The sequence below is a fragment of the Poecilia formosa genome, unplaced genomic scaffold (genome assembly GCF_000485575.1).
Source record: "Poecilia formosa unplaced genomic scaffold, Poecilia_formosa-5.1.2 Scaffold331, whole genome shotgun sequence".
Lineage (NCBI taxonomy): Eukaryota > Metazoa > Chordata > Actinopteri > Cyprinodontiformes > Poeciliidae > Poecilia > Poecilia formosa.
Genome location: NW_006800270.1, coordinates 497111 through 524546, shown reverse-complemented (window position 1 = coordinate 524546; position 27436 = coordinate 497111). Strand labels below are relative to the sequence as shown.

The 27436-nt window shown below is 37.4% G+C and overlaps 1 protein-coding gene across 1 annotated transcript in view; it reads left to right on the top strand.

Moving 5' to 3' along the window:
* Nucleotides 1–27436, top strand: part of thsd7ab (thrombospondin, type I, domain containing 7Ab) — a 224633-nt gene that overhangs the window by 72707 nt on the left and 124490 nt on the right. Inside the window, exon 2 of the mRNA XM_007573511.2 lies at nucleotides 18821–19655. Coding sequence (XP_007573573.1) covers nucleotides 18821–19655 — 835 coding nt within the window. The remainder of the gene's footprint in view (nucleotides 1–18820; nucleotides 19656–27436) is intronic.

Genomic DNA, 27436 nt, shown 5'->3' with positions numbered 1-27436 from the left:
TCCTTGAAATTGGGCCTCTGTCTCATTAAGTAGCTCCTGCTCTTTGTGAAACTCCGTTTCCAGGAAGTCATCACAGCACCACTCCTCTGTTAACCCTTTAATGACATTTTTACCAGCGTTTTGCTGAGAAGCAGCTCCTATAACGAGCTCAGCTGATGCGCAGCTCCACCAGGTATTTGCTAAATGCTGCTGGCTAGTCTGAAGGAGCTGAGTGAGGGAGTCATGGTGGAAGTTTACTCTGTGAGGCAGAGGCTTGGTAGCTTGGAGTTCGTCTTGAATAATTAAATAATTTGAATAATTCTTTGATTTTTTTTATTTAAGAAAAAGTCAAACATCTAAACTAACCCAATAATCTTCATTTAAGTTGCATTTTATGCATATTTTAGTTTAAATATAAAGTAATGGAATATGATACAGTTGTTTAGTTGTATTTTCTTTACAATCGGCCCAGAATCTGTAGGCCCTTTGTATAGAAAAATTTGTTTCTGGACCGAAAATCGTTTCTGAATTAAATTGTGACTTTAAAAAATGTAAATTCAAAAAGGTTGTTCTACACACCTGTCATTCTGGCTCCCTAAATGTTTTGTTTCAACAATCACACAACGAATGTCATAAAGAGGAAGAAACACCAAAATTGACATTAGAATAATTTTTAAAGGTTTGATCTGATTGAGTCTTTAGGTATAAATGTGAAGAATCGATTTGCGTTCCCTGCAGAAATGAATGAGATCCGGAGCAGAACTCCCTCCTGTGTATTTTTTGCACAGAGTCTGTTTGCTGTTGGCTCTTATTCAGCAGAGGGGAGTCTGTGGTGGGAACCTGCTGCTCGCGTGTCGGGTTGGTAGGTGGTTCCTCCATGTGGCTGCTCAGACAGAATGTGAAATAAGACGCTGCAGCAATTCACAGAACCAGGAAGGCAGATTATTAAACCGGCTGCAGCTTTTATGCACCCAGACTTGTGTATCCGCATGTTGTCGTATTGTTCGGAGAAGGTCACGACGTAGATTGTTGAGTTGCAAACAGACTCAGGTTGGAGACGCCCGGTGGAAAATCTGTGCTGACATTTAAAAACCAGGATATTCTTTCCGGCATTGTCTTGGCCGGCTCTCTGGGATTTCCATGATGTGTCGTGCTGGAGGGAGGCGTCTATCTCTGGAAAGCATCTCACTGCCAGAGGACACGGCGGGTTGCTGTGGACTCCGCTGGTTGCCAAGACCTGACACGATGGCTGCAAGGTATCATAATGAGGCCCTATATTCTGCAGCAGCCGGATCTGCACATGATTGTGTTTGAGATATGAAGAGTTTATGCAGGAGGCAAACTGATCTGCAAGATATCAGAACGTTTTCACAAGGTGAAGAGAAGGACAAGAGATGCAGAAATGAAACGGTTTTAAACTGAGAATTAATTATAAAGCCAAGAAGAGCAACGAGCTAAAGAGCAGACGATATAAACACTGTAAAAATGGTTGAAATATGGCAGAATGTGGCTCTGTTCTTTATTTAGAAGAGGGAGATTGTTGTATGACTGTAACATCTTGTAACTCCTTTTTTTAATTTTGTGAAGTTTAACACCTGGGTTTTTCAGTATCGTTTAGTTTTATGTCATTGTGACTAATTCAGTTAGTTTTAATTCGTTTTTAGAGTGTTTTCAGGTCTTTATCAGTTAAATATAGCTTAGTTTTAGTTTTTTATGCTTTAGTACATTTTTGGATGCAGAATTCAAAAAGGTCAAAGTTCAATTCTCAAAAAAATTATTCAATTATTGTTGGATAACCAACTGACTCTGTTGTTTTCTCCAAACTTCTGCTGTCGATAAAGTCTCTGCAGCAAAAACCAAACAATAAACCACGGATGTCTCCAAAAGGATCCATTTAGATCATCAACGTACGACAATCTCCTGTTTTTAGTGATCAACTTTACATGAAATCAATCTCCAAACCACATTTACCTCCCCAAACAGCAGCAATATCTGAAATTTATGTAAAAATAAAAGAAAGAACATGCAGAGCAAAATGAAAAAGGAGGCTTGATGGACATTTTTTAAAGCAGTTTGGTAACAAAAACCTGCTTTTTGCTTAACTGATATGGTTTTTGTTTAATCAGATTTTCCCCCCTTTACTTTTATGTGTTGGAGTTTTTATTTCTCTTTTTCTCCACATTGTTTTGTGACTGTGTGTTTGTGAAAAGTGCTTCACTTTAAATAAACCTGTATTAGAACTAGTGCTGTGAATCGATTAGAAAATGCTAATGCTAACGGTGTTCCTCAGGGCGAGTGCTTGGGTCACTTTTGTTTGTTACATTTTATTGCTGTCAGTCGATTAAAAAAGTAAATCAGATTAATAATTCTAGCGCTGTTGTTAATCATTATATTTAACTTGTAACTGTGTAACTTGAACAAGGTGACTCTTTGGGAAAAAGGTTTTTAGATCAGTATAGGGAATGTGATTAATCTGCGCTACATTATTTAAATTAATGTCATTGGTAGCCCTAATAAAAACCTTCACTCCACTGAAAATAACCAACCTTAGCTGAAGTGAAATAATTTTTAAAATTGACATTAAAGTAACATTGCTGTAAAACCTCTGAACACAGTGTGTTAATTCCTGTAAAGTATTTATTTATTAAATATCCTAATTTAATGTAAATGTTCTGCTCTTCACCATCAAGGTGAAGGAAATGCGCTTCAGAAAAGACGTGCGGTGTTATTTCTGACTCCTTCTGAGCGCTTCGAAGCTTAATAGATTTACCCCGATGGAGCAGAGGTGGACTGACGGTATTGAATTGCCAAAGTTAAACACTACAATGTCTCCTTGCAGAAAGAGTGCCACAGTTACTCTGTCAGCAGTTTTTGCAGAAACTCTGAAAGTAATCCCAGTGAAGAATTGTGAGACGTGACAGACATATTTAAACACTCAAAACTTTTGCTTTGGGGTTGGAGTGAAGTGAGAGCAGAAATCTCAGTGGGAGATTCATGGAAATGTGTGAATGGTTCGATGCTGAACCACTTGACTGATGCAACTTTGTCACAGAAAGGTGTTAAAAAGTGAAAGAGAAAACTCCACCCATTCATTTAATATCAGCATTATTCAGTCTGCTGCTGCCGTTCATGTGAAGGAGCCACAGTCTGTCTGAAAATACATAATTAAGGTTATTTTAAGTCAAGTTTTCATAGAATGGTGCCTTTGCAGTTCAGTCAGCATTGAAATCTTTGACAAAACTCCTGCACTAAGTTACACATCTGCTGCTTTTCTATCTGCACTGTAAAACATTTAAAGGTGGCTTAACTTGAAAATGAAAGTCCACCTGCTGCCTTGAAAATGCAACTTAAATCAACAAGAAAATCGTTTTGGTTTTAACTCAGAAATTAAACTTCATGAAGTTGATTTAACAACAAGAGACAAGTTGTCTAAATGTTGTTTTTTAACTTCATTAACCTTGAAGTTTTAACTTAATGCTGCAATTTAAACCAAATAATTATTTCACAATATGCAAGAAAAAAATAATAATTTCTGATCTGATGATGAATTTTATTAAACATCACATTGAATTCTGCTAAAAACATTTAGTGTGAACAGGACATTAAAATGAACATTTGCCTTAATAAACACCAGAGTCGGATCGATGTAACGCACTTCCATCTCAGGATACGAAACACGCCGCTAAGCATTCTGGGAAATACTTCCCACTCCTGTCTGTTTCTTCTTTCAGTTTTTTTAAGTGCTAATCTAAAAACTCTTGGAGGATTTGACAAAATTAATAGAAGGCTAACACAACTTACTGTTGTAAGTTTATTTTCCATAAATTCTCACATTTAGGTTCAAACTCACTAAATGTGTTAAACTTAAGAAGTAAAAGTTAGTAGACACAGCTAAATGCGGCTCAAATGTTTTACAGTGTACTTATGATTAACTTTGTGCAGCGCTACTTATAATTAAAATTACTGCTTTGTTTTCACCAGACACTGACTGGTTGTTAATAAAATGTATTTCAGTCTTGAATGTTACACATGTGGGCAGAAGGCGAATCTCTGAAAAACCTTCTGACTATTCACAGCTGCCAGTGATGGAACATGTTCCTGATTCCTATTGTCTCTGGAACCGATTTTACTTTAACGATGATCCATTAAGACGTTAAGATTGTCAAATTGAGACGAATTCTGCAGCACCAAAGTGTGAAGAAGAGTCTTTATATCTGGAGTATCTGGAAGCTGTCGCGCTGTAATTTATTTCCTAAACTTTCCGGCTGCAGGTCAGGCATGACATCCTTGTTTATTTTCGTGTTGGGTCAATTCAGTTTGACGTAGATATAGGCGGCTTCCTGGAAAACCAACTTGAAGTCCCACCTTCCCTCCGCTTGGCCAGGATTGGAGGTTATTACCCGGCTGGATTACAGTGTAATTGGATCCACAACCAGCGCCGTTAGGTTCCCCTCGCTGCTGCCGGCTGATTTCTGCTCCTGTGATGAACATCAGGAGTGGATCGCTGCAGGGAAATGGAGGTCAGATTAGGAGAAATTTGGGCTGCAACGTCTTTGTTGTTGAGTCCACAAATAGCCTCACATGAAGTCCAACATGAGCCGGGAAACGAGCCTCCCTGCTGCTTGTTTCTTTCTTTTGGTATTCTCGCTCTCATAAAATGCCACAAATGTTTTGTGTTGCTTTTGCTGTTGGGGGTTCTGCCAGTGCAGCAGCCCGTCAACTGCAGGGCCGAGTCCACTGGCCGCCCGGGGCTTGTTGGCCAGAGACTCGCTTCGCCTCGCTGTCGCCTCTGCCAGCCCGTCGCACCCCTTCTGGGAAGACGTCTACAGGCCTGTCAGCTCAGATCGAAGTCAGCCGCTGAAGAAAAACAGCAAACAAAGCTGCTGATTGGTCGGTGGCGGGGCGACTCTCGTGTCATTGGTCAGCTTGTGGGAGTGAACGCTGCATCACCTCACTGCCTTCTTGATAAAGAGAAACCAGAACATTGCCATGTATGCTCATATGTATTTTTATGACAGCTGCTGCATACCACTTTCTTATTTTTTATTTTTTTAGGTGTAAAGTGTGTTTTGTTCCTGCTGATGATGGTTTTAGCAGTTCAGGTTCTGCTTACTGCGCAGTAACATGAAAACATCTCCTTCCCTCTGTGTCTGAGCATCGAAGGAATCATTTTAAAGGTTTTCTGAAGACTGGCAGCATTTATACGAGAAGCAGCAGCACTGGAGGTGGCAGTGGGGCTGCTGCCCTTAAACCTGGACTATAAACATGTTTTTTTACATATTTGTTAAACTGTCACCATGTCGTAACGGTAATCTGTGAAACAGTTGACTTCTCCCTGTGGTTTTACAGCCACCTGAAGAAATGCACCAATCCTGGTCAGAAACAACCAATCAGAACCAGAAGGAGGGTCTTAGCGCTGTCAATCAATCTTGTGTACTCGCTGCTAAATGTGCAAAAGGCGGGAAAACAACTTACCTTTCCAAGAAAAGGGTTTATCCACTTCCATTGGTGGCCATGCTAACTAGCTTTAGCATTCATAGCAGGCTATGTTGTGGTGAACCAGATGTAGCGGAGAGAAAGTGGGAGAGTGTGAGCAGCGCGCACACAAGGGTGAGTGACAGCGCAGAGACCCTCCTCCTGGTTCTGATTCGTTGCTTCTGACAGAGCGGTGTCTTTCTGTAGTACTGAGAACTGGGAGAAGGCGAAAGAGCTAAAAATGATTCTGACTCATACTAAACTTCTCGAGTTAGAAACGGGAGCTCTCCTTCTTGATCGGCATTTCCAAGCAGCAGCATCACAAATACCTGATTTTTCCTCCAATTTTCTTCTTTCCTCATCATTTCTTCATTCAACATGGTTCAAATTGTACGGACTGGATGTTGCTGGAGTTAGCGCTTTAGCACCTAGCATACATCATCCACAGTTTGCATTGCAAAGTAAACAACTCCAGTGATGTCCACGTGACGATGTTTATTTTAAAATGTATAAAAACTAAACAGCCTGCAGCATTCTTTCTTGCATCTCAAATAAATAAAGTTTATTGTTGCAGCCAGTCCTGGACGCTTTAGGACTCGGTTCTTCAGCAGTGAGTCCTGCTTACTTAGCTGAAGCCAAGTTATTTCTCCACATTGTTGGTGATTAATCTTGCTGTCATCCACAGAGAGCTGGGTTTATTCAACCATCAGCTTTTAGAGCAAACTGTTATTTATGCAGAACAGAGTAGCCAGACAGTATAGAACAATGACATTAATGAACAATATTTTACCTTCAGACTAAATCAAAGATACGTCGCCGTTCAGCACCAGGCGGGCGTCCACCTCGGTTAGAGGATTATTTAAATGTTGCTTTCTGCAGCAGATTATTCCCAAACTGCCGTCACAGTGAGCGACTCTAAAGATTATGACTAAATGTTTGTATGTGGAACTGATGCAGCAAAATGTCATTTTATTGAGGATTTGCATGTGATACTATCAGCCCCCATGCAGCTGAACGCAGCATGATACTGAAAAATCAGGTTCACATCAAGTTACACAGCTTCAGGTAAATATTATCTCTTACGTCTCATTGTTGAGGAAGACGGTGAACACCTACAGATTTATTTGTTTTGGATGAATTGCTGATATAAATAGTCATAAAATGTGCGAATCTCACAAAAAGTTTAATTTAAATGCATATTATTGTCTCGTATTTAACGCTGTATTTTTATTGTTCTGTTCCTTGGTGTCACCAGTCAACTCTTGGTAAATAGGAGAGATTATGAAGTCTAACCAAACCAAAGTGTTTTTGGTAGATAATCACTGTTCATAACGAACTATGAACTAATGCATGTTTGTTACATGATGCCCTTTAAAAAGTTTTCTTGTACAAACAAACCGAATCTGCATGGAGGGATAAAATTTTACCAGAAATGTTATTTAATTCTTTCTGCTAAAGAATTTATGCAAAATTTCCCCCATTTTTTTTACTTTTTTTATGATGGATTATTAGGGCCATAAAGGAAAAAAATAACTAAATAGTTAACTAAATATAGTCAGATAGTCACTATAATACTAGAATAAAGTTGTAATTATATGAGAATAAAGTCTTAATATTATGAAAATAAAGTTGTAATAATATTACAACTTACAACAATATTACAATATTACAACAATATTACTTTATAATATTACAACTTTATTATCATATTATTTTTATATTATCTCTTAATATGGCATTATTCTCATATTATTACAACTTTATTCTTGTACTAATTTTCATATTACTTTGTTCTTGCAGTTTAATTATTTTTATTTTCTTAGCGTGACATTAATATTCTAGTTTTCCAAATATTCTAAAAGGAACTTCATTTTTTATTATGTTATCAGTATTATTCTAAAAGTTGCGTAATACTTTTAAAACGTCATTAACTTGACTTAGATGCAGATTCTGATGAAAAGTCAGCATTTTTTTTACTTTTCATCCAGAATAGAGTTTCTCTCTGTTTTTACATAAATGTGTAGAAATTTGAAGTGGACGACAAATTAAACCCAATAATGTGGAAGAATATACATCTTTTTGCAGTTTGGTCCTTCAATCTCCTTTAAAATTCAGATAAAAAACAAACTGAAATCTTGTTAATCGGATCCAGGAATATCTAATCATGTTCTGCGGTGATGCTGAGGCCCGGAGTCGGAGGGAAAAGTGATGAAAAGATTGTGAGAGTGAAATGTAATCACTGAAAGAGCCACAGAGCTGTAAACGTGAAATACACTCGAAAATCAATTAGAGAGAGGAAGTCTGTATGAAATTATCTTTGGTTCTCTGTTAACGTTAAGTCCTGGCTTCATTCTGGAGAGGTTCATAATCCATTAATTGATTTCTGGTTTGTGAAGCTGGAGTCAGTGAAGCAGCGAGAAGGAAGTGGAGCAAAGACAGAAATCCTGGTGTTCCCACTGATACGGACGTCTAAGTCACGGTGGAACGTTATGCAGAGGGCAAATTTCACACCAGACGAGGAATTCATCCTCTGTGTTTCTGGCTCTTGAGCTTCTGCTGCAGGAGATTTGCATTCAGTTCTCCTTCTCTGTCACGAAACCTCTAAAGGTGGAGAAACGTAACGGATGTGTTGAGTTCTGTTTGTTCTCTGCATAAAGGCGCCGCTTTTTCTGCTGGATGTGTTGCATTTTAATGCCTTGTTTTGTTTCTCCTTGAGCAGTGTTCATTATTCAGTAAAATGAAATGAAAAAGCTGAAAACATTAACTGTTTAAACACAAACACAACACCTCATCAATAAGACTGATTGGAAATCTGCAGCAGATGCTTATTGATCAATGTTTCGTTAAGGTTTGTGTCACAATCAGAACATTTGTGGGATGATAAATTGTCCCGTAATCGTTGTGAAAAGCAATAATTTTGTTGTTGTTAAACCATTTTATTTATTTATTTGTTATTTTTAATAAATGGTGAATTGCTTATGGTTATATTTGTATTTACCAATATTTAACACTTTAGATGGACCAGCAGGGTCATTATAAGCCTGGCGGGCCACCAGGCTTTACTTGTGCCCCCACCAGGCTGAGCATTGCTTATCTCAGTTTGTTCATGTTTTTAAAGACTTTTTAAAAAGATTTTTATTAGAATACCATTTCACAATTGCTTGCTAGTTGGTGTTCAGGTATTAGTCTTCCAATCTTCCAATAACATAATTATCAAGTGATATTTTCACATTTCCTGTCAACTTTAAACAACTTTTAACTCAAAAACACGGCGAACCACTGGAGGAGTTACTGCCTCGCGTACCGGCCACCGGGCTTAGCAAGTTTTCTGGGGAAACTTTGTGTCAGCATACAAGCAGTTTCCCTTGGAGAAGGAAATATAATAATCAAAGTTTGCCTGTCGTAGATCGATCTACTTTGATTTTTGTAAAGAATCCTCAACACTGGAACTGGAGCATATTTTAAATGCATAAAGCTGAAATAAAAACCACACACAACACATAAATAAAATGGATTATTATGTGTCCATAAACAAAATTGCCTTTCATTATTGAGCTAATTTTATTTTATCATTGAATTAATTGATTAATGGATTATTGTGACAGGCTTAATCAGAATCTACTGTGATTACCTCCAGAAGCAGAAAGCTGGATGTGCCCTGTTCTTACAGATAAACAAAATTCTTATGGCCTCTGATGATTATTGAGATAATTATCCAATAACTGAGCAGGAACAACACAAGATGCATGAGGATAAAGCTGCATTTAAATCTGATTACATGCCTGGAGTTGACAGACAGCTGTTTTCACTCACGTTTGATGCTGCAGACCCATAATTACCTTCTGTCTCAGCACATCGACTCACCGCTTTGCTTGGTGACGTCAAACTCAGTCGCCTCACTTTGAGACTTTGGATGGAGTTTAATAGGAAGCGTTGGGTCGGGGTTCAGATGAGGGATTGTACCAGTGGTAAAATGGATTAACAACTGGTTCCAGCACCAAACCACTGGGAAGTTAACACACCCACAGGATGCCAGTTTCAGGGTTGCCAGATCTGACTGACAACCCAAATTTGAACCTCTAATGAAACTTGTGCCAATAATGCCAGATATGTAAATATAGATATATTTACAGACTTTGAGACAATTTACATAATTTTTGGTCGTACTTTATTATATATATTCTGACCAGAACCAGATCCTATTTGACTCTTTGAACTCAATGAAAGAATTCATGCTCAACGGCAAATTTCACTTTAAGAAACAGACAGATGGACGTAAAACCAAGGAATGATGAATTACCTTCCATCGAAACAAGCAGTTAGCCTTTCTAAATTACATTTAAAACAAATAACTTCTTTTAAACCTTGCTGAATATGAAAACCTGGAAAACTGAGATGTTTGGTTTGAGACAATAAAATGGTTTCCTAATTTTTTTTTTTATATGGATTTAAAGATTTCAGACTTACAAAGTTAAACATAGTGATTATTTGTAATTAATCACAGTGCTAGACAGTGATTGATTTGATAAAAACAATATAAGCAAGTGAAAGCATTAATGGATAATAAACAAAAGCAGCTCCAGCACTGAACCCTGAGGAACAACCATTAGCTTTGTTTCCATTACAAATCTGGGGAAAAACTTTGTCAACATTTTGCTAACATAAAAAAAGCAATTCTGCAATTGAATAAGAAACAATTAAAATAACACATGATAAGTTATTAAACAACATGCTGCGCCATCGTCCTCAAACTACTTCCTGTCGTCTTTTTCTGTCGTTTCCACCAGTAGTAACATCCAGTTTTTCCTCATGTGACTCGTGGGATGTGAAAAATATAGTTTGCGTTGAAGTTTTGCAAAGTAAACCATCATCCTGAACTAGAGGTTTTTAGAAATTGTCGTGTTTCCATTGAGCAAATTTGTTGCCGAAATGTGAAATTATGTGAGCAAAAACGAGGAGGAACACAGCAAACCAACGAAGTTTGTTCAGACATAACATGATGTGAGTAGTGTGCTGCATCACTGTGTTCATTTTCAACCTGTAATTTATAAAATCTAGAAATATTTGTTTATCCTTCGTATGTTTGTGATCCCAGTGTTTGAACCGGTCCCTGTGGAACAAACCATTTCCCTCCAGCGGCTGATTCATTGTGTTTATATGTAGGAAAACTGATGCTTCCTCTCTCTGAGATAATTTAGAGCATGTCAAGGGTTTGTTGGTTGTTTGATCTTTGATGTCTTTTCACATTTCCGCTCAGCACCTGAGCACCAAACATCTTTATCACTCCTGTGTTTGTCATCCGCCGAGCCCACGAGGAATCCAAAGTGTTTTGTGGGAAAATTATGGAGTTTATTTTACTGACAGCCCTGACATTTTTCCTGACAGTCTGTTACTTCAGAGCAGCTTGAATCTGTTCGCGTTGCAAACTGACAGCTAAAACCGAGCGGCGATAGACGCTCATTTGAATCGGAGACATTTTAGAGCTACCGGCTGCAGGTGCGTCGCTCCGGATCGGCGCTTCGGCGGCGGCGGCGGCGTCTCTGACCCTTCGGCTTGGGGAACTTAGAAAACTTCTTTGATGTTGCCAGCAGCCATTATTGTCACCACCGGAGCATGTGGGTGTTATTAGGAGTAGAACATGTTTCCCCTCATTTATCTTGTCACTCATCCATCCTCTGGGGCTGTTTATGAGCTCACAAACAAACAACTTATCTGTAAACCGCAGAAAACAACCCTGTCTTCCCCCATTTCTGGCTCGCTGTCACAAAACAAAATAATTCAACTTAACCTCGTGAGAATTTTAATTTTACCCAGAAAAGGACTCTGCTAAAGGCTCCAGCTTGATGTGGAGCCTCATTATGCCAGGTTGGTTAAACCAGGTAATAGCACATCAGCACTGTGAACTTTGTCCTCCTTCCTTTGCTGGAGGGATTTTAATTAATCAGGAAACTAAATGTTTGCGTTATTATTTCTTATTTCTCAAATTTTGCTTCCAAGCAACCAGACTTTCTTGAAACATAACAAATTTAAAAGTTTTTGGGCTCCTATGGAAAAAGTCTGGAAAAATTTGGATTATCCTGCATGTTTGGATGAGTATGGAAAAGGAAACTGAGTGGGAATAAAAAGTTTAACTCAAAAGTTTGTAGGGCAAAAATCGAATGATACTGTCGTTAATTTTACATTGATTTGTGTAGAAATTACATTATTTATCTTTGATTTTGCACCTTAATTTTAACATTTTACAGAGAAACCTTTGAGTTTTTGTGTAACACTTTCATCACTGTGTTGTTAAAGTAATTTAAAGTAGTTAAACTACTAACAGAGCATTTCGTAGTGACGTTACGCTCTCTCAAAGTTTCTTCTTCGCTGCTTTTTTCACCTATTTTTAATCCAGTACCTGGACTGTCTTATATGAATGCTTATATCTTTATTTAACACTTTTTATCTTTGGCACATGAATAATTGACCGAACAGCTTCACCCAGAGGATGAAGCGGTTCGGTCGACAACAACAGAACCTGTTTTAAATTGGATCTTAAGGCTGTTTACTCACAGGCTGCCTGTCATCTCATGGCTTGTTCTAATTTATTTAGTAAAATCTCTGGAAAATACATGAAAAAATAATATTCTAGCTCCTTTGGGTTGATTCCCAAAAACCTGTTGGCTAAAACTCAAATATACAGGAGGTGCAGGATAATGAGAACCACAAAATCTTACCAAGTTTTTTATTGTCCAGTTTCTGGGTCAAGTAAGTTAAAACATCAAATAAGACAAAACAAACTTACAAGAAACTTTTCAGAAAACTTATTTTATATAAATAATTCCTTAATATATAATATAATACAGCAGATTATTTCATTATGACAAGACATTTTCCCTTTCTGTAAATGAAATAATCTGCCAGTTGAACTAATAGTTTTCATCAATATTAAGGAGTTATTTATTAAATAAGCTCCTATTTGTTGCAGGAAAGTTACTTATAGTTAGTTTTGTCTTATTTAAAGTGGATAAATTAGACCAAAAATACTGGGTAAGATTTTGTGTTTTTTCTTTTTTTGTTTTTGTCATGTTGAGTTTTGTAGGATTTTTGACATTTCTTACTTTCTCTTTCGATTGTTAGGGTTTTTTTAAGCTCATAAAGATCGGCTTGAATAAAATAAATGTTGATTTATTTCCTTTTAACCTTGAAAAACCAGAGCATTACCAATCAATAACACTTAAAAAAGTCTGAGGGAGCTGATCATTTTAATATTATTTGTATATATTTATTTATGTATTTATAGGCACATTTGTGATTTTTCTGGGTTTCTTCTGTGTTTTCTTGTGGCAAAGTGGCAACATTTTATTACCAATATTGGTGACAGAGTAAATCAGGCAAAAGAACATTTTTCCAAATCAGTTTCTTTCAATGTAAAACTTATGGATCTTTAACAGAAACTGTGTCGACTGAATCTTTGGTTAAAACATGTTTGTTTTTCATTCATTGGGTAGAAAATCCAGAAGTTTTACTCAAGTAAAAGTAAAAAGTACAGAGCAGTAAAAATATTTCTTTTCCAAAAAGGAATGTAATTGAGTAAATGTAACTAGTTACTTCATAATTCTGGCCGTGTCTTTGTGCACAGACTGTAAAATGAGTCTAATCGGATGTGAAGATAAACTCATAGTTGAATGATATGAATTCACTGAGGGAACAAACCTGTTCTCCATATTTTGCATTTAACTCAGGAAGTCTGTTTAAGGTAATGAGCCCATTAAATGGGACCCACTTGGTGTCATTAAGCTGTAATCCCGGTTCTGTATGCAGAGCGGCGCAGATAAAAATGGAGGAGACTCGTTTAACAATGGGTTAAAATGTCTGTTTTGCAGCTGCTGCATGGACGTGATGAACGGTTCGTCATCAAAGCCTTTCCTCACATAATCGCAGTATTACAGTTAATGAAATTTACAGCCAGTCTGAGTCAATGTGGCTCGGCCGCCCAGGGCCTCTTCACACTGAAAGCAGGTCGGGGTTAACCGTCTTTCATGAATGCTAAGCTGCTGAAAATATTCCTTCAGATGTAAAGTGTTAGCCGCTGGTCATTTTCTTTCTCTCCCTCATATTCAGCTTTTTTTTTTTTGCCACATTAACGTCTTGTGCTTTGATGTCGGCCATTAACACAGAAAGGTCTCAATGAGGAACCAAATAACAGGGAGCACAATGACGTAACGGTCAGTGTTTTCCTGTCTGTCTGCTTCATCCACTGCAGATTTACTTTGTAGCTCTTGGCAAGTGAATTTACTGCTGAGCTTACTGTGGCTCGAGGCAGAAAGTTCAATATGGTAACACTTTGTCCTCCCTGCGGCTACAGAAACATGTAGTTACTGAATTACAGGGTTAATTCGCTCTACAGGGACGCCTCGGTGAGTTGATCGGAAAGTACAAACCAATCGCTGGATTTAATCCAAAGAAACATTTATTAATCCAAAACTCACCCCAGAATTTACAATCTGCTCAAAATGTTTGCATAGGTCGTGCAAAATTACCATAAATAAAGGCTGACATAAGTTACTTTTTACATTTTGCACCCATCATCAGTTAAAGTATGATAATATTACAAGATGAGGGGATTTTTGAACAAAATTTTTCATTTTTAAAACAGACAAATGGTTCAGTAAGTGACTAAATTTGCTTTTTTAAACCTGGATATTTAATTGACAGTGTTGGAAATTAATCAGGTGGATCCTTTAAAACGTAGCTTACTTTACCGGTTACCTGATCTAAAAAGTAACTAAGTTAAGTTGCTTCCTCAACCTGAAAAGTGAATTTTTAACAGTAACATCAACAAGAAAATGCATGTTTCTATAAAAAATAAAATAAAAACCGTCTTTACCCACTTAACATAAATATTTTGTGGTTTTGCACAAACGTCTGGCCTTAAAGTTGTTTTTTACACATGTGACAAAAAACGTGAAAAGATAGGGGTATATAAAAATGCGCCGCTCGGGCACAGATCTCAAAAAAAAATATAAAAAAATACACGTATATCTCTGTTTAAAAACAAAAACATTTCAAGTGAATTCAGCTCTGATCATATCGTTGTTGGTCGATACTAAACCTCAGATATCGGTACTGGACGTGAAAAAAGTGGAGAAATTAGAGAACAAAATACCAGCATCAGTGTTTCAGAACAGCACAAAAGTAACTCTAAGTAGTTTGAAACAATCTTAAAAAATGTTTTTTTCTTTTATTAAATGTTACCCTCTTCATTTCACCTCCATTTCACCCTGCAAATTATTCCTATATTATTTTATTCTACTGCAGATTTTGACCCACTCTGAAAATACGGTGGAGGAGTTTTGAGTCCAGCTGAAAATATTTTATGTAGAATAAAATATTTGGAGGTTTTCTTAAAACCTTGTGATTGCTGCTATTTTTTTATTCGCCGTTTTGTTTTTTTCGTCTATATTGTTTTAGCCGTAGTGAAGTTGGATCCCGTCTGCAGGCTTAAACACTGCGCCGCAGAAATGAACCTCAGGTGAACTCTGACCCTGCAGAGCCGGCGAGAGACATCCTGTTTTTGAGAGCAAAAGAAAATAATAAACAGACATGAGCAGAGAGAGGGAGACACAGCGACCCATTCATTAGTGAGGCTGACCCTGCAGGGACAGAGACGGCGTTCATTAAATGGACACTTGAGGCCCAGTCAGAGATCAGACTCCGGTTCTGACAGGGAGGATATTACGACCCACACACGGCAGAGACGGAGGGAGATGATGTCAGGGGACATCTTGGGCCAACATATTACTTCATCAGGACATTTTTTTAATTTTTAGACCGTTTACTTGGCCTCATAACGCACTACTGTAACTTTTTTTTAAAAATAAATCATAATCAGGCTTTGTAACACTGAATCACAAGATTTCCAATAAATATGTTTAAAACTAAATGTATCTGCTGGATGTCCATTAAGCTTAAAGAAATTTACAAAGATGTAAAAGTCAAACCTCTACTGCCCTGACTCTCCTAAATATTTTTCTTTGCAGTGCAATTGAAGGTACAGTGGAGTACTGTCCAGATTTCACCACCAGCCACTTCTTTTTAAATTTAAAAGATTGTGAAACTGTCTTTCAGGATGGTCTGAGTCAATATTCTGTCTGAAGTTTCTTCCAAAGCCTCTTCCTGCCGTTTTCCTTTCATTCTTAATCCTGTAGTTGTACTTTGACCTTCAAAAAGACTGAAGAAGTGTGAGATTATCTGATTACAAGAACATCTAAGGATGGGAGGAGATTAAAACTCCCTTAAGGGGATCAAATTTGCAAACCCCTTGTGTGCAATAGTAGAAATAAAAACGTTAACAGCCAATGTTAGTTTATGACGTGCAGAGTTGTCCTTAAAAAAGGGCGAGTTGAGACCAATAAACCAGACTGAAAACTTTTACATCACTCAGTGTAGTTTATCTGTGTAGCACATTTCAGCAGTAGAATGCTTTACATCGTAAAAACACAAAATTACAAAGTTTTAACGAAAACACAGACAGACAATAGCTGAACAAACATTACATTTTAATGAGTGCCATCACCAAAGTCACACAAATCAAATGGTTTTCACCCACCAGCAAAAAACGATAAATCATTCGTTTGTTTTAATTTACCATGTTTTTAATTGATGCATTGCGACTGGCCTAGTTATGTTTTGTTTTCAAAATTTAACAGAATTTACCACATTTTAATCTGCATATTAGTCTTATTGTTTTTTACACTAGTACTCACATTTTTAAAACCTTTTTTTGTAACCCTTCTTTGTTTGACTTCACAGCAGACACGCCCAGCTTCACTGTATTTATTCTAACAAGAGATAAAATCAAGTTGGCGGTTCACCTCAGCCTCACAGACAGCAGCAGAAAGAGGGGCGCTGCCTGCTACCGTATTTAACATAAATTCACACCATGAACCCACATAACTACTCTAATTTTTTAATATAAATGATAAAAAATATATATATATATATATATATATATTCAGTCCATGAGAGATAAAATCACACACATAACATTCAAAAACTATCACACAAAGCATTACTTTGCTTTAAAAGTGATAAAAGTCCTATACATTAAATAAAATACAATAAATAACATGACAGTTGATAGCAGTTAACAGTTGCAAAATTAAACACAGCTAAAATACAGGTAACGGTTTAAAACGTATACAAAACATGGCAATATTACGCATAAAATTTGTCTAAAATATGTGTTAAAATATGGTGCTTGTAAAGAAAACGCAGATCTGATCACAACACCGCAGTTACAAAACAGGAAAAGGGGGAGGAGCTGTCGGTTACTGGTTGCTACGGTAACCACCAACTGCCAGGCGTAACTGAACTTACATGGCAACAATAAATGTCAGGGAGAAAATAACTTTTAGCCAAACAAACCACTAGTTCCTCTGAGGGAAACATCAGGCTACAGACGGCCGCTCTTTGTTGCTGTGCTATCTAATTATAACCAGAAGCATTTTGATTTGCCACATACTAACATAATCAACTTGGTAGTTGAAATGTGAAGCTTTCTATTTAATTAGATTTCTCTCCTGTTGTGGTATTAATAACCTTTGGGTGACACAATCAGACTACAGCCAAACTGTGTTAATTAATCCTATTTTTTTCTCGTTATGTTTGATCACAGGTTGGTTAATTTTAGATTAAAACATTTAAGAACGCTTACAGGGCTGTTACTTTTTTACATTAGGGCCAGGGTAGAACTAAGGAGTGCAATTCTGCCAAAAAATCTTGAAAATTAATACAAAAAATAGTCAAAAATTGTCTAGAAATAAATTAGATTTTGAGATTAATCTCAGAAATTTTCTAGAAAAAATTTGGGAATTTATGTGTCTTTAAAAATCACTAATTTGCTAGAAAAAAAAATTTCCAGAAAAAAAAAACATTTCAACTTTTGAAATGCAGAAATTTCCATGTTTTTTCTGCAAAGTTTCTGAAATCAACCTCAAAATTTCAGGGGTTTTCTCTAGCAAATTTTGACTTTTCAAATTCAGAAATATTTTTGACTCAGAAATGTCTTTTTTTTTTTTTTCCAAAGAATTTCAGAGTTTAATCTAAAAATGTCTGAGTTTCTTAAACAAAGTTTTATGTCTAAAATATCCCTAATGCATCATTGTAGTAGTTGAACTCTGACATGTAATACAATATAAATCATTCTAGTTTTCTGAAGAAAACTGTCTGACTCACAAAACTCACAAGATCATTTTGAGAGTTTGCAACAGAGTTTTGTCCCTTATTTATTACCGTAGTTTAGATCAGAATTCCTGACAGCACAGATGGGAGCTTTAAAATCTCACTAAATGACTCAGATTCTGCAACATTTGCAAACATGTCCTGTTCTTTGCATCATCTGTGCACTGGGTTGTATAAGTATTCATGCAATGAAACCGTACATCTGGGCCGGAGATGTTTGTTTGGAAAATTGCTGGTACCGACTGTTTGAAGCAATATATGCTGGCTGCCAAAAGGGTTTGATGAATGCCACAGATAATTCACAGCACTTTGGTCTTTCAGCTGCTTCCCTTTGATCACCTATCACCATCACTATCCCAGATAATAAAAAAAACAACATTCACTTGCTGTTTACCATTCAGAAAAAAAATCAAAGGGTAATTTTGTGTCTATCAATTTGTACCTGCTGCATTCTAACTTTTCTGTTATTTTCCCCCCAATTTATTTTTAATCAAAGCAGTTTTCCACCTTTGTCAGTATTGTTGTTAGATTTGTTATTTTCCTGCAGATTCGGTTAATTTGTAGAGTCAAATACAGGGAGTTTTCAGGCTCCCTGTAGCTCAGAGAATAGACTTTAAAACACTGCTGTTAGTTTATAAATCACTGAACGGTTTTGGCCCCACAATACATTAAAGATCTGCGGTTGTGTCAACCTTCTAGACGTCTCAGGTCTTAATGGTTCTGGTTCTGCTCTGCATCCCCAGAACCAGAACCAAATGAAGAGAAGCAGCATTCAGCTTCTATGTACCACAAATCTGGAACAAACCTCCAGAAAACTGCAAACCTGCCTAAACACTGAGTTCTGCACAAAAACCCCAAAACCTGCCTTTGATTCACAGTACCTGGAACTTTGGTCAATATGTTAGATGTATATGTATTTAAAGGGGCAGTATCATGTAAATTTGACTCTTTTGAGCTTCACATCATGTTATGATGTCATTCCCTCATTAAAATATGTGACGAAACAATCTGCTAATTCAACTGGCAGATTGTTTCACTTATTATAATATATTTTGCATCATGCATCAAACAGGATTTATTTATTTTTCTGACGTTGCTCCTTCCTCCTCGCCATGTCTGATCCTGTCCGTTCGCTCCGCAGGTCCGTGGGGGCGATGCATGGGCAGTGACTGCGGCCCGGGCGGCAGCCAAAGCCGGGCGGTCTGGTGCGCCCACGTGGACGGATGGACGACCCTCCACACCAACTGTGACCAGGCTCAGCGGCCCTCCAACCAGAGGAACTGCTTCCGCGTGTGCGACTGGCACAAGGACCTGTACGACTGGCAGCTGGGGGCCTGGAACGAGTGCGTGCCGGTGTCGGCCAGGACCTTCGGCGCCGCGCGGCAGTTCATGTGCAGCGGTGGCGAGGAGGGCATTCAGACCCGGGAGGTGGGCTGCACGCTCAAGGCGGATGGGTCTCCTGCAGAGGACGCCATCTGTGAGTACTTTGAGCCCAAGCCGCGCCTGGAGCAGGCGTGTTTGATCCCCTGCCCTCAGGACTGCGTCGTCACCGAGTATTCGCCATGGACCTCCTGCTCCAAAACGTGCGGAACGGGCCTCAGGAACAGAGTCCGCAGCGTCCTGGTTCCTCCGCTTTTCGGAGGAGCCAGTTGCCCGAACCTCACCGAGTTCCAGTCCTGTAAACCGGGAGCTTGTGTGGGTCCGGAAGGCCTGTACAGCCTTAGGGTCGGACCGTGGACCCCCTGCGTCCTGCCGCAGACCCGGACCGCACGGCAGGCGAAACGGCGGAAAGGCAAAGGTCAGGGGCTCAGGGAGCGAGGAGGGGTGAAGGATCCTGAAACCAGGGAGCTGATTCAAAAGAAACGGTCCAGGAACCGGCTGAACCGGCAGGAGAGTCCGTTCTGGGACATCCAGGTGGGATACCAGACCCGGGAAGTGGCCTGCATCCACCGGAACGGCAGCAGAGTGGGGCGCAAGTAAGTACCTCATTTTGGATTATTACTCTTTTTGGCTGTAAACACTTTTACAGGATTAGGCCAACTAAAAATATATATTTAATCAAACTGAAAGTTAAATATTACTGCTGTCATGGCAGTAATATTATTTTTTTTTTTACAAATAATCTGTAAAAAAAAATCTAACTCATCTGCCTTCTCACAGTGCTAATTGTAATTAAAACAGCCAATCAGAACCAGGAGGCGGTGCTTCGCGCTGTCAATCATGCCCATTTGCTAACATGCATGACAGCAGATAAACAGTTTTTCTGTAACAACAGAACAACAACAGTAAGTTGTTTTTCTGGCATTGGACATTTAGCAGCAGATTCACACAGTTGATTGACAGCGCTAAAACCCGCCTCCTGGCTTAGATTGGTTGTTTTCGGTGCATTTCTTCAAACAGTCACAGCAGCTCAGGAAGGAGGTGAAAGAGTTTGATTTTTTCATAGATTATCTGTCTCATGACCTTCTCTCACCACATGGAGACAGTTTTAACAAATACGTAAAACAAAAACTTTTTAAATAAAAGTTAAGCTCTGCAGCTCAGATTAAAAACAAACATTTCATTTGCCAAGTTATTAAAAAGCGATACATTTTCCCAAAAGATAAAACTAATGGACAGAAGAAAACTGTACAGTTCTGTGGTATGCATCTCTGGAGATTAATGCAGACTGAAGCTATATTTAAGATTTTATTGGATATATTAAACAATATTTCAAGAAACTGCAGACAATATAATTTCCAGGTTGAGAATTGAATATCTTACATATTTGAACCTAAAATTACATGTATTCTGCCATGTTGTCTGTCTCTTTTTGTTTGTTTTTATTTAATTTCTACAAACTTTTGTATGTGACATGTGACGTGTGGACCAATGTAAGAAGAATAGTGGCAGCAATGCTGCAGCTAAATATGAATCCTACAAAAACTAGACTAATCTCAGAATACTGACTTCTTTCTCAAAATCTGGACATTTTTATCAGAATTTAGATTTTTTTTTAAGAATTTATATTTTTCTCTCAAAATTCTGACATTTTATTATCAGAAACAGATTTGTTTAAATTGTTTAAGCACCATCTGGTAAATTTTGTGTTAAAACTGAAATCTACCAAATAAATTTGGGACATTCAGTGTCGATGAAGTGCAGGTATAATTCTATATCAAGAAAGAAACAGCTCTATGATTATTTCCATACAGTAGCAACATAATTGACATACACCTTTAAATATTTGCTTATTAATTTGGATTTTGACATAGATTAACAATGAATTAGAACTTTAAAGTCAGTTTTCTTACTTTTTTCTCATCCTTTTCTGTATGTTTTGTTTTTTTCTGCACTTTTATAACAAATTTTTCATACACTATGTTAAACAAAGATCAGGGACGACTTGAATTTTGGTATTTGTATATCTTCCCCTGTCATTTTAACCTCATTTCCTGCCTCTATGATCCGTCTGCTGCTCATGACAGGGAAACATGTCGGATTTGTCCTGCTGAATTTTGCTCCTCCCTGTCAGGAGGCGACACACTGAGGAAGACGATTGTCGGCTGGGTCTTTTTTAGCGCCACGCTGTCAAAACTAAGAGGAACAACTACCATTAAAGTGAATTTGATGTCGAGTTCTGCAGAAGGAAGTGACAAAAAACGTCTCTCTGTGACATGAGATCAATCTAAGCCATGACTTTGATGCTTTTCACACACAAAAAAACGTATTGGGTGTTTTTTTTGTTTTAAAATTCATTAGGAAATCAGGCATTACTCAGACTGACAGAGAACTTATTGCTAGGTCATAAAAGTTTAAAATGCAATTATGAATCTAAAATAAAACTCAAAGCTTTTTATATTTATAGGGTCATTTTTAAATGTCTCCTGTTTTACTTGTGTTCGTTTTCATGACCATATTTGAGGAATAGATACAAAATAAGAAAGAAAAATGTAGCAGGGGATGTTACGCGTTGTTTTTACTTTTAGTGCTTTGAGTTATCTAAAATGTTTGAGGAAATATTTTGATGATACAGTCACTCCACTCTGCCTACAGCTACATCTATCCATTAAATAATAAGAAGTTAAAATAAGAAAATATACAATCAGACTTCACCCGTTTCCTTTTATCCGACTCAGACACTGTAGGTGAAAAACAGTATTTCACTGCCGCGGTTCATTTCCAGGGATAAAAACATGGATTTGTTTCATGTGGCAGACATCAGCAGATGCTGTTTGAGTGACAGAAGAAGCAAAAAGTAAATCAGTATATAGCAAAACAAGACAAAAACATTTTCTTACCTGAGGAACGTTAGTATCTCCAGTATTATCTATGTTTTTGTTGATGGTCTGACTGGTGACTTGCTGCTAAAACAACGTTTTATCTTCATGCCTCTTCTGAAGCCAGATTTCCAATTCTTCTTAATTCTGAAAGAAAATATGTTCTGAATTGAGAGATTTTGGTTTTTCTCACCTTATTAGTTTCACAAACCCTTATGTACATCAGGGATGTCCAAGGAAAACAAGAGGTCTCACTCCATCTTTTTTCTTGAGTTGCGAATACTTGGCTAGATGTCTGTTTTAAGAAGTTGCATCTCCAAAGTTTTTTTAGTATCTAGAAAAGGCTAACTGTCCTTTATGATGTGTAATTTTAAGTTTTTCTGGCTTTGAAACATTTGATGATTCAAAAGGTCGAGTTCAAATAATTTCAGATAGGAAGAAAGCTAATAGTTTCAACATTTTAAAAGAATAGTGAGACAAGTCAGTTATTTTACTCAAATAAAAGAAAGTAAAAAATTGGAGCTCTTCAAAATATTTTAAGTGATGAATTATTATCCAACACATATTCTTTAAATCTGAGTTTCTTCATGTCAAATCTAACCTGTTTGACCCGCCTTTATCCTCGCTGAGCGCTACAAAGACGCGTTGTCAGACTGAAAATAAGAAAGATTAATAGCTGTCAGTTTCTATTCACTCGCTGCAAATTCTTCCCGTCTAACAATGTATCTGAGAGCAAAATGTCTGACAGGAAGTTCTGTCAGTGTGAACTTGGCAGTCGACTAAAATCAAATGTTTCTAAAGGAAACTTGTATTTGTATGTTTCTGCCAAACCTGTCAGAAAGAGTATTTGCTCACACAAGACGTCAAGACACTATCGCTACATAAACTTGTAGAGGATTTTTAATTTTTTATGCGTTGTTGGAAAATCTGGAGGAACTTCCTGAAGCAGTGGTCTCCAAACTTTTCATCCTGAGGGCCAAAATGAATAAATTTAAACTATTGGCAGACCACAAAATTCACTAAATTGAACATTTAAAAATTAGTTTGTGATTTTTGTGATTGACAACAAAAACAATTTTATAATGAAATCTGTTTAGATCCAAATCATTAACAGGGTTTCAGATTATTGCCCTATTAAAAGAAAAACAATTTACAATTTTTTTAGGATCATTCATTGTTTTCTACTGACCAAAATAGTTTGACCTGTGCCCAAACAAAATCTTTTCATGGGCCACAATTGGCCCTCAGCCCTCACTTTGGACACCTGTGTTCTAAATGAACTGAAATCATTTATATTAGATGGACATATTGAGGATTAACTGTGTAAAGTTTGGCTTTGGTTTAAATTGTTGGACATTTATTGTTGATTTGCTCTGCTAAAAGCTAATAGAACTATCCTGACAACTGTTTTAGCTCATCATACGATTTATAGAACGCATGTCTTTTTATTTCTTTTTTTTTAATTCAATTTAATTATTCTTCTTTTTTTTGATGAGGGCAAAGAAAGCAAATCTTGGGATACTTTCCGATGTACAATGCCAAACTTAAGTAATTTACTACATTGCTTTGACCTAACATTAAATACCAACAAAAAACTTTGAAGTGGAATAAAATTAATACCTGATTTTCAGCATTATTTATAAGAATATACAAAGCGTGGTGTGCATTAGTATTTAGTTCCCTACTCTTTGGTACTACTTTATGAGTAAGTAACATGCTGGAATTCTGCTTGCGTTGCTAGGTAACAGGGCTGGGCCCAGGTGCGGTTGCTAGGTAACGGGGCTGGGCTTGGCTGTGGTTGCTAGGTAATGGCGTAGGTCAAATCTGACTTAACTTTTGGGGTGTTTTTGAAACAACTCATTTATAAGACACTAAGTTAACACCTTAAGTTGTTGCCAAAAAAAGGTTTTTTAGTACTTAGGTTGTTTATAGAAGCAGTTGAGACCCAAATGGAAGTAGAAAAATGTGGAAAATGCCAAATTTGCTTAGTAGGTCCCATTTAAACTATCGTGTTTTTACATATAACTTCATCAAGACTCAGACTTATATTCTTAAGATACATATTTTTGAATATAATTATTGATAATTTCTCATTACATTATGAATTGAAAGCAGAATAAAACATTAACAACCTTCCGATGGTGCGTTTTCAGTTATTATTGAAATGTTTTGGATAGAAATCGCCTCGTCCAACAAAAAAACTCCCTCAGACTTTCATCTGTCTTATGACAAGCAGAACATGATTCCTGTTGTTACTAAAATAAATCTGTCCTTACAGAAAGCTTCATATTTGAAGCAAAGCATATTTCCGGTCTGAGTTGCATCCTCCCTATTTCTTATGACACGATTGTTAAAGTCAAGGTGACTGTGAATAGACAGACCAATTTCACATATTCTGTAAAATAGCTCCACGTTCCTTTTCCTGCCAATATTACGCAGCTGTCAGATGCATACATCTGCTATAGCTACACTTTGTGGACCCGTTAGACTTTAGCAGGATATATATGTAACCCAGGGGAACAGAACTGGTACAATCGTATTTACGATCGCTCTCCTATGAACCCCCAAATGAGGAGTTGTGGATTATTTGGTTGTGAAAAGAGGTTATTATGTGCTTCGGTGCTCGGCTCCGTTTTCATTTGCAGAGTATTTGGTTTGGGACTTCTTATTCTCCGAGAAAGAAAGCTTGACCTACAACTGCACATCCACAAAACGCGTTTAAAAGCTTCATTTTATTCAACTGAAAGTGATGAAACATTGAGTTGCCATAGGTTATCCTTTTTATAACTGGCATTAATTTGTGGAGTAATACACATTTGGCTTTTCAGAATAACTGTAGGGCAGATCTATATTCTTCTAATGAGCTGTTGTCTCCATTTCCTTCCCTGTATTAAATGTCACAGCCGCTCCCGGCAGACTTTGATCTTGGTGGGTTTATCAAGGTTTTCCTACTCCAGGAAACGGCTGCAAGCCTGAATTTATCTCTCAGTCGCATATCTTCTATGGTAAAGCTTCATTTTTCTGGGATATCTAGCCGCTGATGCTTTGTTAGGGTGGGGCTCTCGCCACTGACTGGGATCAATACTTTTAAAGGAACCTTGAAAACAACTTGCATGCTCTTAGGAGCATTAATATTAATCCTTGACTTGTTTATTTCTTGTTCTGAAATATTCATAGTTGTTTTTTCTTGTGGAAACTGGAGCAAACTTCCCAGAGAAGCAGAGATCCAGTCGTGTCCTAGCCAGGCGTCCCCAGAACATCTTGCTCGCTTCATTTCCAATTTTGTTTGATGAACATCTGTCACTGGGACGCTTCCTTCTCCACGGTGTCTCACTGGTTCCTCACTGGCGGCTTTCTTTAAAAATAGGTTTCTGACTTCCTCTGCTTGTTGATCAGTTTTGTTTTTAGAGGAAACGTTGCGTCTACTGCACAACATTAAGGATGTTTTCACACCTGATAGTCCTGTAGACTGTATTGGACTGGAGAAATTACAACATTTGTTACATTTTCAGCCGGTTAGGTTCGTTTTCACGCTGCTTTGTGTCAAACGGTTCAAACCAATTGAAAAATCTGTTCCCCTCCTCGCCTGTGGGGGCGCTGCATTAAGAACTACTGAAGAAAATGACATGAAAACCTCTGAAGAAAACACTGAGCACAAAGTCCTTCTTCACAAAATGTAAACAAATACAGACCAGCGTCAGATTTTAACGGTTGTAGGATTTCTCTTTTGTTTTTGGTAAAAGAATAAAAATAAAAAACACGAGTCATTTTATCAGGTTACACTGCAAAAACAAAAAAGCTTACCAAGTATTTTTTGACCAGTTTCTAGTGCAAATAAGACAAAACTAACTTACAAGTAACTTTTCAGCAAGATATATGAGCTCGTTTTAAGTCAGTAATATTCCTTAATATTGATGAACAACTACTAGTTTCATTAGCAGATTATTTCACTCACAACAAGACATTTTCCCCACTTTATAAGTGAAGGAATTATTTTTATTTCAATTTTATTTTTTATAAATACAAAAGTTATTTTTTAAAAACAAAATAATTCAATACCAGTTCTAATTTGTGTGCTGTTTCCTCTTAGATTTCCAACAGGGAAACCTTGAAACTTATTCAGAATTTCGGTGTTTTAAATTAATATTTCAAACAATGTAGCAGGAGGTAAAAAGAAGATCAATGCTGTGATTCAGGGCAACAGGAGAAATCAAGTAAAAAGTGGTAAAGTCCAAAAAAATCTTTATGACGAGATATTTTCCCATGTTTTTAGTGAAATAATCTGCATAGAACTAGTACTTATTCATCAGTATTGAGGAGTTATTGACTGAAAACAAGCTCCAGTATTTTGCTGAGAAGTTACTTATAAATTATTTTTTGTCTAATTAAGTAACATATTTGCACTAGAAACTGACCAAAAATACTTGGTAAGATTTTGTGTTAGTGTAACCAGAAGAATTTTTTTTTTTTTTTTTACCAAAGGCAAAAGAAGAATCCTATAAACACTAAAATCTGAAGATACTCCAATTTTGTTTATATTTCGTGAAGAAGGAAGTTGCGCTCAGTGCAACACTTGTTTTTCTTCAGTAGTTATTATTGCAGCGCCACCACAGGTGAGGAGGGGAACTGGTTTTTCATTTAGTTTGGATCATTTGACACATTGCAGTGGGAAAGAGAACCACAGTAACTGAAAATGTAACAAATGTTACATTTACACTTGAAATCTATCACAAGTGTACTTAGATATTTCAAAAATATCAAAAATACTTGATCAGATTTTGTGGTTCTGGAGTAGCGTTTGCCTTGCATGCTTGTTTTGGTGTATTTACCCAGAATGCCCTGCGCTTTGGTCCGCTTCCTGCACCGGACTCACTTTAATCAAACCGAAAACTGAGGTTTTTAGCTTGTTTGTTTTTTGGTCCTCATCAGAGGTCAGAACCTCCCTAATCAAGCTGGACTTCCTAGAATAACAAACCAGTGTCATGATCCGTGGTTTTCTGTGTGTTTTTGAGTTTTTCAATGTGTTCCTGTTTCCCTGTTAGTCTCTGTCCTGTCCTCCCCGTTGATTGTCTCCCAGGTGTGTCTACTTACCTGATTACCCTCCATGTGTATTTAAGCCCACCTGTGTCTGTGTTCCTCGTTGGGTCCTTGTCGTCGTTTGTCGTAGTCAGTGTCGTCATGTAATCACTCGCCAGTAGAACTGTTTAAGTCCTGGTTTGTGTATGTTTCTGTCGGATTCACCAGTAGAACTGTAAAGTCCTGGTTAGTGTTTTGTTTCGTTTAGTCCTGTTGGTCAGTTGCTACCGGCTATTAGCTGCGTGCTTGTTCCTGCCGTGCTGCCTGCCTTGGACTGTGTGCGTTATCACCATTAAATACATCATCTTCACCATACCTGGGTCTCAGCGTCTCTCCTCACCACCACCAACCACACACTGCATGACAACCAGAGTTTGATTAAAGTGAAATAAACAAAATGTATGAATGTGAATGTTTCTTTC